This window comes from Chiloscyllium plagiosum, unplaced genomic scaffold (assembly GCF_037043375.1).
Source record: "Chiloscyllium plagiosum isolate Xiang-an unplaced genomic scaffold, Cpla_swu_hap1 HiC_scaffold_20, whole genome shotgun sequence".
Classification (NCBI taxonomy): domain Eukaryota; kingdom Metazoa; phylum Chordata; class Chondrichthyes; order Orectolobiformes; family Hemiscylliidae; genus Chiloscyllium; species Chiloscyllium plagiosum.
Window position 1 is genome coordinate 45,117,806 of NW_028270158.1, and position 17,081 is coordinate 45,134,886.

Sequence of the window (17,081 nt, forward strand, 5' to 3'; positions counted from 1 at the left end):
GCCCAAGACTTGCACGTCCTTGGCAGAATGGAAGGAGAAGTTGAAGTAGTCAGCCACAGGGCGGTGGGTTTGTTTTGTGCATGTGTCCCAGAGATGTTTGGATGTGCAAGAAAATCTCTGCTGGATGTGGAAGGTTCCTTTGGGGCCTTGGATGGAAGTGAGGAGGGATACCTCGAGACTGTCTCTACAGTGGGGAGACAGGACACTAACTCGGAGAACTTGGACCCTCCAACCACACATCAGTGTCAATTTCACCAGTTTCCTCATCTCCCCTCCCCCCGACTTAATATCAGATCCAAACCAACTCGGCACCCCACCCGCTTGAGCTTGTCAATCTTCCTTCCCACCTATCTGCTCCACCCTCCTCTCTGACCTAACGCCATCACCCCCCCCCACCTTAATTTACCTATTGTCTTCCAAGCTACTTTCCCCCTCTCCCCAGCCCCAGTCTCATTTATTTCTCAGACCCCTTGGGCACCCCTACGTTTCTGATGAAGGGCTTATGCCCGAAATGTCGACTCTTCTGCTCCCTCGGATGCTGCCTGACCTGCTGTGCTTTTCCAACACACTTTTCGACTCTGATCTCCAGCATCTGGAGTCCTCACTTTCTCCCAGCAATTAATATTGAGTCAAGTTAAATGTTGGCAACAGTTACAGTGAAAATCGAGAAGCAATGCTGACCTCGGAGGATGTTGCTCAATTACTGGGTCCTTAGCAACACACTTTCCAGAGCCTGCCTCAAATTGCCCCTGCTTGCCTCCTGCGGTTGCTAGGCGAATGACGCAGACTCCCAGGGCCGAGTAAGTCCAGCACCGCCTTCATCCCGGAATCTCCACCCCCGTCGCTGATTGGCCGTGCGGCCGGGGTCACGGTGACGTCCGATTGGCCGGGGAGCACTGTCAATCAGAGCGGAGGGACGGAACAAGCTGTTTCCTGACGCGAGCATCATGGTGGTTGTGAGAATTTCGTCGGGAGGTGGGAAGCTGTGTCACTAGCGAAAGTGCAAATTAAAAAAAAATAACCTGCCACCGTCACGTTAGACAAAACAAGTGTATGGAATGTAGCTGGCCGCGAGAATAATGGTTTGGGGCTGGGATCTGAGAGAAAAATCGCTGCGGAGAGGCGTTCGAGGCCTGTGAGTAAGGATGAGTATCTGTGGCCCAACTCCAGCGACTGCTTGCTGCCGAAAAATCCGAAAGAAAAGCGTCAGAAAGGGAGAGTGCGGCGACCGGCCTGTCGTTGTTGGTCGTGTTTAAAGGGAGGGCCGGCAGGTAGAGGGTGGGTGCAGGTTGGAAGGTTTATCGTTAACATCGTCTCGCATTGACGGGGAATCAGTCCTTTCGTATAAATGCTTCTGGTTGACGATCGTCCGAGACCCTGACGACGAGGAGCAGTTAATCCCAGCCGAGAATGGCGATACACGCTGGCATTCTCTTACTGACAATATTGGCGTTGCCCAGCGTCCAAGGTGCTCCACTTCCGCAAACAGGTGCAGGTCAGTGCAGTTGAGCATCGATTAAATAACAAAAGGTCGGCCGTAACGTACTAATTGTTCACGTCGAAAAACAAAAGTCAGCTCTTGGATTTGCGTGCAAATAAGAATCATTTTACTGCTGCAAAAAGTGACGGATACAACTGGTTTGTTGTGAAATTTCTCAATTTAAAATCAAAGGTGTATGTCACGTTGAGGGATTTAACTGAGTGCCTTTCTTAATTGTAATGACATCACTTACTGACATTTGGAGATGGCATAGGCGACTTCTTCGGTAGCAATGGAGTATTCGCGCAGTTAAAGATAATCAGTGTTTCTCTGGCAGTTTTTTTTTCCTCTCTGTCAAACCGATTATTTATTCTAACATTCAGATGCTTTAAGCGTCCTGACCTCAAAAGTGACTGCCTGCCATCTTGGAAAATCTTCTCGGGAATGAAGTAATGTCATCTCTTCATTGTTACAATTTATTCCATGGTTAAATTGAACCAAGGAGAGACTTAGGTTACAAAGTCAAATATGTCATAGCTGTATCAAGGTTTGGGACTGTGTGGAGCTAAAATCTATACTTTTTAAAATCAGAATGTGTACATGTTGGTATATTGGCTGAACTGTATCTCAATTGATTTCAGTTTGTACTTTAAACAGGAGCTCAATTCAAATCCAACTTCCCAATGGGAAGAGGGTTTAAATATTAGTTCTGAGCACAACTGCAGTTGCTCTGTTTACTTGTTTCAAAAATGGCAGATGAGTTTAATTTGGATAAATGTGAGGTATTGCATTTTGGTAAAATAAACAAATATTTATTTAGCTAAAAATAGAGCCTTGGGCATTGTTATGTAACAGAGAGACCTAGAGGTTGAAATACATAGTTTGCATTGTAGGATGGTTAAGAAGACATTTAATATTCTTGCCTTCATTGCTTAAACCTTTGAGTATAGGATGTGGGACATTATGTTGAGCTTGTTCAGCACATTGGTGAGGCCTCTTCTGAAGCACTGTGTCCAGTTCTAGTCTCCTTGCCACAGGAAGAATATTATCTAGCTGGAGAAGGTTCAGAAGAAATTTACCAGATGTTGCTGAAATGGAAGGTTTTAGTTATAAGGAGAGGCTGGATAGGCTGAGACTTTTTTCACTGGAGCACAAGAGGTTGAGAGGTGACATTATAGAGGTTCCTAAAATAGTGAGTAGTACTGATAAGGTGAATGACAAGGGGCATATTTTTAAGGTGAGGGGAGAAAGATTTAAAAAAAGACAAGGGCATTTTTTTTACACTGGTTTATGTATGGAATAAACTTCCAGAGAAATTGGTGGATCTGGGTACAGTTACTTACCTAAAATGACTTTTAAACGTTGTATGTGGATAAGAAATGTTAGGAGAGATATGTACCAGGCATAGGCAGGTGAGACTAGTTTAATTTGAAATTATGATCAACATTGTCTGAAGGGTCTGTTTCTGTGCGCTGTATGACTCTCTGACTCTATTTATGTGAGAACTGGAATTGATTTTTTGTGAACAGGCTATGCAGCAAAACAGATGGTTGGAAGTACATTACACCTTGTATTTAAAATCACGAAACTATTACAAGGATCTACTTTATTCATTCCCCCAAATGTTCATTACACAATGTCTTTGTACTTTGCATTTGAATGACAATTCATATAACATACCAAGGAGTAAATGGTATGGTTATGATTAACAATAAGACAGACCACCATTTTGACTTGGAGTGAGAAGATCCTTTTCGCACATGTCAATGGACTTTAAGGCAATAGTTTCTTGTGCACCCATTGTTATGTGATGATTATTAAGGATCTAAAGAATGGTTGGAGATAACAAAATATTTATAATCTTTCATTTAAATTGGTTTAATTTGAAAGCTGGAGTCAAAGCCTGCTTTTGCCCCTTACCATTGTGAATTGTGACACTGCTGAAAGCTAAAGCAGCAGCAACTAAAACATGCAAGTGACAGTGTGATGAATTTAATTTTTCCCCTTTCCCATGCTTATGTTGTTAAAACAGTTGAGTTGTGCTATTATGCTTTCTACTCACTGAATTGTTGGAGATGCAAAAGAAAAATGATAAATTTGTTTTAAACAACCAAAAAAGCATGTGCACATCTGTTCACTTTCTTTGTAGTCCTCTACTTTGTATAAATAAGATCAAAGGAGATCTTGGCTAGTTGTGGCCGTAATTATTTCTTATAGTAGTTACGTTGTCAATTTAAAAAGAAAGAAGTTAGAATTCAAAAGTGAGTAGGTTTCTTCAGAACAAATGTTGACTTTGTCTCCTCCCACTAAAAACTGATAAAATACTTGTATAATATGGGTGACTTTGAAATAAAGTAGCTTCAATTGTTGTCATTATCATTGGCAGTCCCTCTCAGATGAGGGTGACTTTCCTTCACTCTCAGGGTGAGTCCTTAGATGGCTGTATTGTCCAATTTGGCTTCCACAGACTTTGCCACAAATGGGCCAAAAGGTGGCCGTTGGGTGGGTTTTTAGTGAGGCAGTGTTCTTTTTACCATGTGTTTGCCTGGCTTCTAATTTTTTTTCTGGAGAGCAATTTACAAGTTGCTTGGCACCTTCCCCGATACTTCTCCTCCACTTTGGATCTGTGATTCTCAGGTGTCGATGGGGATGACATACTTTGCTAGTGAGGCCTTGTGGGTATCCCTGAAGCATTTCCTCTGTCCACCTGGGGCTCATCTGCCATTTTGGAGCTGGGAGTAGAGAACCTGCTTAGGGAGTCTTGTCAGTCATGTGGATGATGTACGCATCCCATCACAGCTGATCAAGAATGGTCAGTGAATCGATGTTGGGAATGCTAGCCTGGTCAGGGACGTTGATTTTTATTGGCATTTGTCTTCCTAGCGGATTCGCAGGATCATGCACAGGCCATGATGGTGGTACTGCTCTAGTGCCTTGAGGTATTTGCTGTAGACAGTCCTTGTCTCAGAGCCATAGAGGAGAGTGGGAACCACCACGGCTCTATAAACCATGTGCTTGTGTTCGATCTGATGTTGTGTCCTCGAACACACTTTTCCTCAGGTGGTTGAAAGCTGCGCTAGCTCAACAGAGTCAATGCTGAATCTCTTCTTCAATACCTGCCTTTGTCGACAGGACGCTTGCAAGGTATTGGAGGTGGCCACTATTCTAGGTTGTTGAGTGCAGGGCTGGAGAAGTGCATGTAATGTGGGATGCAGGCAAGGATATTTGAATCAATGAGAGTCTTGGTTGAGGAGAAACCCTGAACATAGTTGTTTGCCATTTATTGGGCCTCTACCCATCACCTGTTCTATGTCACAGTTTTATTGTTGGACCTCTGTCTTCAGTCACTTGTAGGTCTGCCTTTTTTCTTCAGAATGTCGTTGTTGGTTTACACTCAGAAATGCAATGCATGTTTGGCTTAAAGTTTGAGAGTTTGCAGTCCTTAAAGATGATGGCCTTGCAGGTAGGCCAGAGGTTGAAATTCTGTAACTTCATGTACACGGGTAACTAGGTTTATGGAGAGGAGCAGGTTGAATGAAGCCATCTTTTTCTGTGTTGTTGAGTGCCACAAAGTTGGCCGCCTTGCAGTGGGGCAATATTTATGTTGAATTCTGGTTTTGATTAGGTGATGGATGGCCAGCAGTCATCGACTCTTTTCATGGCATGGCTGATTCTAATGTCTTTCTGATCCCTTGTTTTGACATTGCAGTCAAGGAGATGTCAGTGTTTGGAGTGTGGGTGCTGCCCCGTGACCTTGTGTTTGTCCCTTTGGCGGAACAGTGTGTTAGTGATGAGTTTGTGTTCAAGGCATTTGGTCAAGAGAAGGGTGCCTGGAGTTTTGCTTCCCTACTCCCTCTTTCTCAATTACATCGACCTAGAGGTCTGCCTTTTGGTGTTGAAGTCACCAAGGATAATGAGTTTACCTGCTGCAGGGACCTGTGAGAGAGTGTGATCAAGGCTGGCGTAGAATTCCTCCTTGTCCTCAGCTGCTGCATATGCACTGAACACTATGACATACTGGTTCTGAACAAGGGTGAGTCGGAGTGACATGAGGTGTTTCCTTGTTCTGCAGGGGGAGTCTTTTAAGTTGGTCCATCAGTTTGTCTTTGATGGAAAAGCCGACTCCGTGGATGCGATGCTTTATGGCCTTGCTTTTCCAGAAAAAGGGGTAGCCACCACCTTGCTTTCTGAGCTGTCCTTCCCCTGCCTGCCAGATTTCACTCAGGGCTGTGATGTCAGTATTGTAGCGTCTGAGTTCCCGGGAAACGATGATGGCATGGCATTCTGGTATGCCACTGGTGGGACTCTCCATAAGGGTCCTGATATTCCAGGTCCTGACTTTTGTTCTGAGGATGTGGAAGGTGCCTGTGCGAGAGTTCTTTTAATGTGGGGAAACAGTTGCATGCCAGCTACCACAGGCAGCGCAAGGTCTTGGTCCAGTGTTTGGAGGGGGAGGGGGTGGACGGGACAGTGAGGAGAGTGGGCAGAAGGAAAAGAGGATGGGAAGGACAGTGTGGTTGCTGCCACTGCTAGTCATTCTCGGTCTGTGATTGTAAAATCCTCGACTAGGTTGGGGGAGTTTATTAAAACACATTAACTGGGCTGGGGGAGTGGGGTTTATAAAATCACTGAACTGGGAAGGTGAGTAGTTTACATCAACATTTGCCTGGGAGGAGTTAGTATAAACACTGGGCTGAAAGTCTGTTTTAAAAAAAAATTACTGGGCTGGGGATGTTTTATACAAGTACTGAGGCTGGGTGCGGAGAATGTTTAGCATTAGGCCCTTGTTTATAAAACAAGAGGGTGTTTTAAAAATTACTGGGCTGGGGTGAAGTTATAAAATGACTTAGGGGAGTGGAATTATATAAACACTGGGTTGAGAGGTGTTATAAAATTACTGGGGGGGGTGCTTATTTAAAAACACTAGGCTGGGGGTGTTACGTACGTGCATTAGTCGGGGTAAATGTAGGGGAATGGGTCTGGGTGGGTTGCTCTTCAGAGGGCCGGTGTGGATTTGTTGGGCTGAAGGGCCTGTTTCCACATTGTAGGGAATCTAATCTAACCTAAGCATGACTAATGCCCTCAATACTCCTGGGGCCTCTCTACCAAGCCTAACTCAATGCCTGGGCATTCATGGAGGACAAGGGGAATGGGAGAGAGGGGTGCGAATGGCTCCTCACTCAACTGGCTCACTGTCTTCGTGGAGGTGTCTTGGGAATGGCGCAACAGGTCAAAGGGAGGGAGTCCCTCTAGTTCCTCAGCTCTTCAGTCATAGAGATCCTGCAACCAAAACAGAAATTGCTAGAAAATCTCAGCAGATCTGGCAGAATCAGTGGAGAGAAATCAGAGTTAACATTTTGGGTCCAGTGACCTTTTTTCGGAGTTACAGATCCTGGATTTGTTTCTCAGCCCAACTATAATTACTGTGACAAGTGTTAGAGGTAGGGGAGTGAGGTAGATTTGAATTATTTTATTTATCTAGCCTTCTGTCTGTGAGCAAAAGAGTTTTAATTTGTTATTTTTCTTTTGTGGCACGTTTTCCCCCAAACCATCTGTTTGGGAAGTCCAAATTTTAAAGTGACTTTCAACAAACTATTTGGTGTTAAATCAGAAATGTGATTTAATCATGAAGTGAAACTAATGATGGGGAGTAAGGGATAGCGAGCTGATCTTACAACACAGACAAATATACAAAGGAAAAGGCAAGGAAAGAGTTTACAATTAAGAATTTTATAAAAAGAGAGGACATTAATTTGCATGATTGTTAGTATCCAGTGAAATTCTTTTCCTTAGGAGCTCAAATTGAAGCAACTTAATTTAACCAAGGCAGGAGTTGCTAAAAGGCCAGGTTTCTAATGGGTTTAAACTTGAGGCAGGCTTCACAGTGATTCTGGAGTGCGGCTTTCTGTTAATGGTCGTGTAGGTTCATTTCATTTGGATGGTAAAAACAGACTGAGGCAAAGGGGTTCAGAAATTATAATTAAACTTTTCAGTGACCAGCAGACCTTTTGATCGTGTAACATGGTTCCTGGATGAGTCAGTTTTAATTTATCAATTTAATTTCTATTCCCTCTGACCAAGGATTAGATGCCCACTTTGAGAGAGGTGGCCCTGTAAGCACCCCTGCAAGTGTAATAAGGTTTGATGATTCTCTGTTACTTGACCTAGCTGTGTAGATATACTGGCTGGTGTTCTGCTTTGTCTGTGACTTCAATGCCCACACAATCAAAGGTATGAGATTCTCTACGAATGGTATCTAAGCTCACTTGTAACTACTGTTTGACTTTTCAAAACTGTAGTCAACTTACACCACATGATCGGCAGCAGTCATTGCAGTGCAGCAAAGTCAAAATTAAATAAGGAAGTAATGTATGTTTAAACAATTTATGATATCTTTCATGTATTATTAAAACAAAACAAGGGTAGAATAAAAATATTCAGCAGAAGAATACCTCTCAAATGTAATGTCATTTTCAAAAAATGCCTTTGGCCTTTGAGTTCATACAAATGCTGTTCCAGTGGTGGCAGGTACTAGTTTTTTGTTTTTCTCGAATTCAAAAATCAGAAGTTTAAAGCTTATGTAGAAGCCATCCGGCCAATTATCGATGCAAAATCATGCATTAAAGGTCCACTGCACCTTTCTCCTGCTTCAATTATTCATTGACCTTTTGCTTAAAAATCTGTGGTTTTAGACTTCTTCATTCACTGGCAGAATGTGCACACTCCAAGAACTTTCTAAACACATTTTGAAAATGTTCTTATTTAGTAATCACTTTACTTTATAAAGCAGGTGCAATAAATGATAAACCTTGCACAAAAATATAAGAATAAAGGTGATCCAATCATGGTTAACAATGGAAATTAGGGATCATATTAGATATGTGGAAAGGACATAAATATTGGCCAAAAAAACCCGACAGAGGATTATGAGCAGATTCAACAAAAGAGACAAAGGGGTTGGTTAAGAGGAGAACATAGAGAATGAGAGTAAGCTTGCAGGGAATATATAAACTGATTACAAATGCACCTCTAGGTATGTAAAGAGAAAAAGATTATTAAGACAAATGTTTACAGTCTTGTGATCTTTACAATGAGAAACAGGAATTTATAACGGGGAACAAAAGGTGGACCAAATAAATACGTACAAAAACAAATTTCTGGAAAATGTCAGGTCTGGCAGCATCCGTGAAGAGAAATCAGAAATAATGTTTCAGGTCAGGTGACCCTTCCTCAGAACTGTTCTGATTTACAGCATTCGCAGTACATTGCTTTTGATTAAATATGTACTTTGTTTCTGTCTTAGAGTCATAGAGATGTACAGCATGGAAACAGACCCTTCGGTCCAACCCGTCTATGCCGACCAGATATCCCAACCCAATCAAGTCCCACCTGCTAGCACCCAGCCCACATCCGTCCAAATCCTTCCTATTCATATACCCATCCAAATGCCTCTAAAATGCGCAATTGTACCAGCCTCCACCACTTCCTCTGGCAGCTCATTCCATATACGTACCATCCTCTGTTGCCCTGTAGGTCTCTTTTATATCTTTCCCCTCTCACCCTAAACCTATGCCCTCTAATTCTGGACTCCCTGACCCCAGGGAAAAGACTTTGCCTATTTACCCTATCCATGCCCCTCATAATTTTGTAAACCTCTATAAGGTCACCCCTCAGCCTCCGATATCCAGGGAAAACTGCCTCAGCCTGTTCAGCCTCGGGACATTTACAACGTCCCAGAAATGTTGGGGACTACAGAGACAAGTGCGCAGGAGGACATGAAGGAAATTGGTATATGGTGTTGGAGAAATTGATGCGATTAAAGGCTGATAGAACCACATCCCAGATACTTAATGAAGTGGTCCTAGAAATAGTGGATGCATTGATGGTCATCTGTTAAGATTCTCTTGACTCTGGAACAGTTCCTATGGATCGACTGGTAACTGATGTAACCCTACTATTTAAAAAAAGAATATGTAGAGAAAACAGTTATAGACTGATTAGCCTGACATCAGTAGCGGGGACAATGCTAGAATTCATTATAAAAGATTAAATAGCAGAGTACTAGGAAAACAATGATAGGTGGACGGACTCAATATGGATGTATGAATGCGTGATGAATCTATTGAAATTGTTTGAGGGTATATTTAGTAGAGCTGATGAGTGAGAAACCATTAAATGTACTTGCAGAAGGCTTTCAATAACGTCACATATAAGATTAATGGGATTGGGAGTAGTGTTTTGACATGGATAGAGAACTGGTTTGCAGAGAAGGAAAAAAAAAAGTAGGTATAAATAGGCCTTTTTCCAAGTCACCGGCATTGCTCAATGGGCTATTACAGGGATCAGTGCTTGGATCCCAGCTAATCACTATATATTTAATGATTTAAATGAGGGAAGTAAATATAGTATCTCCAAATTTGCAAATAACATAAAACTAGATGGGAGAGTGAGCTGTGAAGAACGATGCAGAGATATCCCAATCACATTGTAGCAACGAGTTTTAAGAATTGCATCTCGGGTTGAGGTTCTGGATGTAGGTTTGCTCAGTGAGCTAGAAGGTTTGTTTTCAGACGTTTCGTTACTATACTAGGTAACATCTTCAGTGAGCCTCTGAATGAAGCACTGGTGGTGTAGCCCGCTTTCTATTTATATGTTTGAGTTTCCTGAGGTTGGTGATGTCATCCACTGTTTTTTTTTGGGGTGGTAAATGGGATCCAAGTCACTGTGTTTGTTGATAGAATTCCAGTTGGAATGCCATGCTTCTAGGAATTCTCGTGCGTGTCTCCATTTGGCTTTTTCTAGGATGGATGTTTTGTCCCAGTCAAACTGGTGTCCTTCCTCGTCCATATGTAAGGATACTAGTGAGAGTGGGTCATGTCGTTTTATGGCTAGTTGATGTTTGTGTATTCTGGTGACTAGTTTTCTTCCTGTTTGTCCAATGTAGTGTTTGTTACTGTTCTTGCAAGGTATTTTGTAAATGACGTTGGTTTTGCTTGTTGTCTGTATAGGGTCTTTCAAGTCCATTAGCTGCTGTTGTGGGCTACCATTGGGAGTACCTGATGCAGTAAACTAGGTTGGAAGAGAGACAGGTTAACCTCTGTCTCACCTGGAAGTGCTGTTTGGGGCCCTGGATGGGGGTGAGGGGTGTGATGGACCAGCAACTTTTGCATCTTTTCTGGTTGCAGGGGGAAGGTACCTGGGAGTTCATGGGGGTTGGTGGGAAGAGTGATGCAAACCAAGGACTGTCAAATGGAATGGTCCTTGCGGAAGGCAAAGAGGGGTGGGGAGGCGAAGATGTTCTTGGTGATGGTGGAGTCTAGTTGGAGTTGGTGGAAGTGTAAAAGGATGATACAATGGATGCAGAGACTAGTGGGGTGGTAGGTGAGGACAAGGGGGACTCTGGATGACTATTCTTCTGCCTCCGCCACATTTGCTCGCCCAAGGAGACATTCCACTCCCAAGCATCCCAGGTGTCCACCTATTTTGAACGATGTGCTCCTCCCACTTCCGTCATCCACACAGCCCTCCATTGCACCATCTCCATTCACTGTTCCACTGCTCTAAACCCCCCCTCCCCCAGTACAATAAGGACAGAGTCCCCCTTGTCCTCACCTACCACCCCACCAGTCTCTGCATCCAATACATCATCCTTAAACGCTTCCACCAACTCCAAATAGATCCCACCCCTCTCTGCTTTCCACTTGGACCGTTCCCTTTGACAGTCCTTAGTTTGCACCACTCTCCCCACCAACTCCCCTGAGCCCTCCGGTATCTTCCCCTGCAACTAGAAAAGATGCAAAACCTTCCAGTTCACCACCTCCCTTGCCTCCATCCAGGGCCCCAAACAGTCCTTCTAGATGAGACAGAGGTTCACCTGCTTCTCTTCTAATCTAGTTTACTACATCAGGTGCTCCCGATGTGGTCTTTGCTACATAAGGGAGACCAAATGTAAACTTAGAGAATGGTTTGCCGAGCAGGTTTGAAGGGCCGACCGGACCTCCCAGTCACTGTCCATTTTAATTCTCCTTCCCACTCCCCTCCCGACATGACCATCCTTGGTCTCCTCCATTGCGACAATGAACCAAATCGCACATTAGAGGAACAACATCTCCTCTACCACCTGGGCAGCCTACAGCCTGCAGAGCTCAACATTGAGTTCTCCAATTTCAAATAACCTCCCACCCCTTCGCCTGACTCCCTTCCCAGCGCCCCCCCCCCCCTTCAATTCCTCTGATTGATGTTTCCTTCCAGTTACCAAACTGATTCATTCCTCCCTTCGACCTGCAGATTCCTTCATGAAGGGGTTATGTCTGAAAAGTTGATTCTCCTGCTCCTCAGATGCTGCCTGACCTGCTGTGCATTGCCAGCACCACTCTCTTGACTCTGATCTTCAGCATCTGCGGTCCTCACTTTCTCCTAGTACCTTCTACCTGTCTCCACCTATTCCCACTTCACCACCCTTCTGCATTCTTCCAACTTCCTGCTTGTCGACATGACCATCCTGTCTTTGCTGTACTGTGGCAAACCACTGGTCAGGAACATGTGACTGAATATCTGTCAATCTTACTTGTCTCATTCAGTTCTTGTACTTTATTCTGAACAGTGTGCTCTTCTACACTTGACAAGTGATCCTCAAAAGTGATTATAGCTGCCTTTTGTGATCTTGTGTTTATAGATGGTGGGTGTCTGCAGGGATCGCTGCTGGATGCACATTTGTTTGTCATTTGTAGAAATAATTTAATTGAGAATTTAAGAGACATTGAGTATAGGTGTTGGGACATCATGTTGACGTTATATAGGACATTTTGGCCACTTTCGGAGTACTGTATACAATTCTGGTCACCCTACTTTAGGAAGGATATTAATAAATTGGAGAGGGTTTAGAAAAGGTTTAGCAGGATGTTGCCAGGACTGGAGGGCTTGTGTAATGAGGATAGGCTGGATAAGCTGGGACTTTTTTCACTGGCGCATAGGAGGTTGAGGACTTACCTTTTATTGAAATTTATTAAGAAGGCCAGTTCACTACCACTGCATAACAAGATTCCTACCTTAGCTCAAATTTATATGTCTGTCTTAACTTGTAAAGTAGCAAATTTTCACCAATTAATTAACTCACCTGCAGCACTACACTCCATTCTCTGTTCAAGCCTGCATGATTCAATGATACACCTCCTCCCATCCCGCCCCCTGTAAAAACGCCATCCCATTCTCCCAATTCCTTCGTCTCCGCCGCATCTGCTCCCAGGAGGACCAGTTCAAAATACGCACAACACAGACGGCCTCCTTCTTCAAGGACCGCAATTTCCCCCCCGACGTGATCGACGATGCCCTCCACCGCATCTCCTCCACTTCCCGCTCCTCCGCCCTTGAGCCCCGCCCCTCCAACCGCCACCAGGACAGAACCCCACTGGTCCTCACCTACCACCCCACCAATCTCCATGTACAGCGCATCATCCGCCGTCACTTCCGCCACCTCCAAACGGACCCCACCACCAAGGATATATTTCCCTCCCCTCCTCTATCAGCTTTCCGTAGAGACCACTCCCTCCGCGACTCCCTTGTCAGATCCATACCCCCCACCAACCCAACCTCCACTCCCGGCACCTTCCCTTGCAACCGCAGGAGGTGCAACACTTGCGCCCACACCTCCCCCCTCACTTCTCTCCAAGGCCCCAAAGGAAACTTCCATATCCGCCACAGATTCACCTGCACCTCCACCCACATTATCTACTGCATCCGCTGCAGCCGGTGTGGCCTCCTCTATATTGGGGAGACAGGCCGCCTACTTGCGGAGCGATTCAGAGAGCACCTCTGGGCCACCCGGACGAACCAACCCAATCACCCTGTAGCACAGCATTTCAACTCCCCCTCCCACTCCACCGAGGATATGCAGGTCATTGGACTCATCCACCGCCAAACCACAACAACGTGACGGTCGGAGGAGGAGCGTCTTATCTTCCGACTGGGAACCCTCCAACCACAGGGGATGAACTTGGACTTCACCAGTTTCTTCATCCCCCCTCCCCCCACCTTGTCTCAGCCAAATCCCTCCAGCCCGGCACCGCCTTCCTGACCTGCAGTCGTCTTCTTGACCTCTCCGCCTCCACCCTACTCCGACCTATCACCCTCACCTTGACCTCTTTCCACCTATCACATTTCCAACGCCCCTCCTCCAAGTCCCTCCTCCCTACCTTTTATCTTCTCCTGCTGAACACTCTCTGCTCATTCCTGAAGAAGGGCATGTGCCCGAAACGTCGAATCTTCTGTTCCCTAGATGCTGCCTGACCTGCTGTGCTGTTCCAGCAATAAAGTTTCAGCTGATTCAATGTGTTGGCCAAATTAGGCAGGCCTGATGTATAAAATGTTGGTCTTCCTCTGAAATCTTGAGATACTTTCAAATCATCATGGAATATTGGCTTATTACTTCACTGCAGTGCAATTTCTTGGACAGCTGTTGATGCAACAACATCAGAAGTTTGAATTTTGGGCTAGATATATGCAACATTTATAAACATAATACTCTAGGAGCACAGTGGAAATATCCCATGAATAAATGTATTCTTTTCAGTTATAGGTTTTAGGATTGCAAAAAAACACATCAGTTATGCCTAACTAATCTAAAAATGTATTGTGGCCTCCTGAATTGTTTTGGTCATTTAGCTTCAGATGCTTTAAAATCAGTATATTTTGGAATCTTGGATTACAAGAAGTATCAAATTACCCTGTGATGAAGCACCATATGACCAAATGAGGTGTGGCAAACTAAACTTACCTGTTTGTTTGGCAGCACATTACTGCTGCATCAAATAACTTTGATAAGGAAATGCTTGTGATAGATTTGATGCCCAGACAGGCAGTGAAATGACCTCATTATTAGAAAGTGAGTGCAGGTGTTTTTAAGCAGTTAACTTGTGTCATTACTGTGTATGTAATTATCATTAAGTTACAAATAATTGTGGCTTTGTTATTTATTTGTTGGTAGTAGCAGTGTTCTTTCTGGCTGTCTGTTATAAATATCTGTGTGCAGAAGCAAATTCAGCAAAATGTTTGACGAGGTTCCATATGGTAGACTGCTTAGTAAAGTTAAATTATATGGAATTCAGGGGTAACAAGCCAGTTGGATACAAAATTGACTTGAAGGTAGGAAACAGAGTGCTAGTAGCGGGCTGCTTTTCGGATTGAAGTCCTGGGTCCACTGCTTTTTGTCATTTATATAAATGATTTGGATATGAACATAGGAGTTTGCAGATGACACCAAAATAGGTCATGTAGTGGACAGTGAAGATGATTATCTCAGAGTACAATGCAACCTTGATCAGATGGGCCAGTGGGCTGAGGAGTGGCCAATGGAGTTTAATTTAAGTAAGCGTGGCTGTTGCATTTTGGAAAGGCAAATTGGGGGAGGACTTGTATAGTTAATGGTAGGAACCTGGAGACTGTTTCTGAACATAGATCTAAAGGTGCAGGTGCATGATTCCTTTAAAGGTGGAGTTGCAGGTAGACAAGGTAGTGAAGAAGGCATTTGGCATGCTTAGGAATTGGGACGTCATGTTGTGGCTGTATAGAACATTGGTGAGGTCACTTTTAGAATACTGGGTACAATTCTATAGGAATGATGTTAAACTTAAAAGGGTGCAGAAAAAATTTACAAGGGTTTTGCTGGGATTTGAGAGCTTTAGTTATAAGGAGAGGCTGAATAGGCTAGGGCTTTTTTCCTCAGAGCTTCGGAGGCTGAGGGGTGACTTTATAGAAGTTTGTAAAATCATGAGGGGCACGGATAGGGTGAGTAGACAAGGTGTTTCTCCTAGATTGTGGGAGTCCAGATTAAAGGGTGTAGATTTAAGGTGAGGGGGAAATATTTAAAAAGGGCCTGAGATGTTGTTTTTCATACAGTGCGTTTTGCATGTATGGAATGAACAGCCAGAGGAAATGGTGGAGGCGGGTACATTTGCAACATTTAAAAGGCATCAGGTTGGGTATATGAATGGGAAGGGTTTAGAAGGATATGGGTCAAAGGCTGGTGACAAAGTGTATAAGATATGAGCAGGTAGGGAAAGTTATGTTTATGATTGCTTGACAAAAGCTCAGTTAGCATAATTTTGACCAGATAAGAACTTGCAGTAAACAATGAGCTGCTGGAGGCAAGGGTAGTGGGTTAATGAGGTAATGCCAGTTAACAAGGTTAAGAACATCCATTGTATAATACCAGGTGGTTTAATCTTTACTGTTGATGCTCGCTGATTTGTAACGGTCACCCAATCAATATAGATGTTGCCTTATTTGGATGCTGCTCCCTGTAAGTGACTATATAATTCCTTAAGAATCTGCTGTTCGAGAGAAGACCGAGAGCGCATGTCTCTGTGCACAAGGGTAATTGTTCTCTCTCCCTCCAGGGCCCGGAATAAAGATGGATGTAAATCCAAACTGTGTCTGAGTGTTTGCTTCGTTTGCTACTGGATAGGAAAATGGGACGGCAATGACCAATGGGACTAAGTCAGATTGAGATATCTGTCAGTGCAGATGAGTTGAATTGAGGGGTCTGTTTCCATGCAGTCTGACTCTACATAGTTTTTGTACTGTTTTGAATTCTTAAATGTTGTTCTTTCGTGATTTTCTTTTTACCTTAGTCCATGTAGTGTGATAGTTTTATCAGCGGTTTGATAGCTACTGGTTTAAATTTAATGTTGATTGACACTGATACTCCAACTTCACATAGGGCACATTTTCCAAGTTTTGTTGCGATCAAACATTGACTGTGTCTATAGGTGCTGGATAATCATAACTAGAATAAGGGGAGAAAACATTTTTGTCCTTTTTTAATCAAATTTAACAGTTACATTGTATGATAGGCTATTTATATGTCAGCAATACAATACCATAAATGTTAAAAGGTTTCTTTTGGTTGGAAATGAACTTTTTTTAGTATAGGGTTGTCCAACCTTTTTGCATGAGGGGTCACATTTCAATTTTTCTCTAACTAGGGTGAAGTGAGCAAATTTCATTAATATCATCAATAAGAGTAAATGTGAGTTAAAAAACTTAACTACCAAGCAATATATTGTTTATTTAAATGAATAATTTATAAAAAGAGCCACTTTGAAAACTGACCATCAGTAAAGCTGAATAATTAAACCTTTTTTTCTTTTCATTTGGATAAGGAGGGCTGGAAGGAGACAGACTAGGCCCCATGTCTTGATCAAGCAAGGTGAAAGAGATTGGGACAGAAAAATTAGGATTTAGCTAGCACTGACCTGCTTTTGCCTTGAGCTGAATTTGTACAAACGGGGTGAGAAGCAGGTTGCTTTTCAACTGGGTTTTCCTCTCCTCCCATCTTCCTTTCCCTCTTTCACTCTTCTTGCACCCTTACACACCAACTTATGGTACTAGGGTGTAGGCTTGATATCCAGACATTTCATTACCTGGCTAGGTAACATCATCAGTGGCGCCCTCCAAGTGAAGCTAAGCTGTTGTCTCCTGCTTTCTATTTATATGTTTGTCCTGGATGGGGTTCCTGGGGTTTGTGGTGATGTCATTTCCTGTTCATTTTCTGAGGGGTTGATAGATTGTATCTAGATCTATGTGTTTGTTTATGGCGTTGTGG

General features: G+C 43.5%; 1 protein-coding gene across 1 annotated transcript in view; it reads left to right on the plus strand.

Annotated features, from left to right (window-relative positions):
* The first annotated feature begins 922 nt into the window (after positions 1 to 922).
* The window catches only part of lmtk2 (lemur tail kinase 2), a 152,859-nt gene continuing 136,700 nt past the window's right edge, over positions 923 to 17,081 (plus strand). Inside the window, exon 1 of the mRNA XM_087997905.1 lies at positions 923 to 1,495. Within this exon, the coding sequence (XP_087854031.1) occupies positions 1,411 to 1,495 (85 nt within the window). The 5' untranslated portion in view covers positions 923 to 1,410. The remainder of the gene's footprint in view (positions 1,496 to 17,081) is intronic.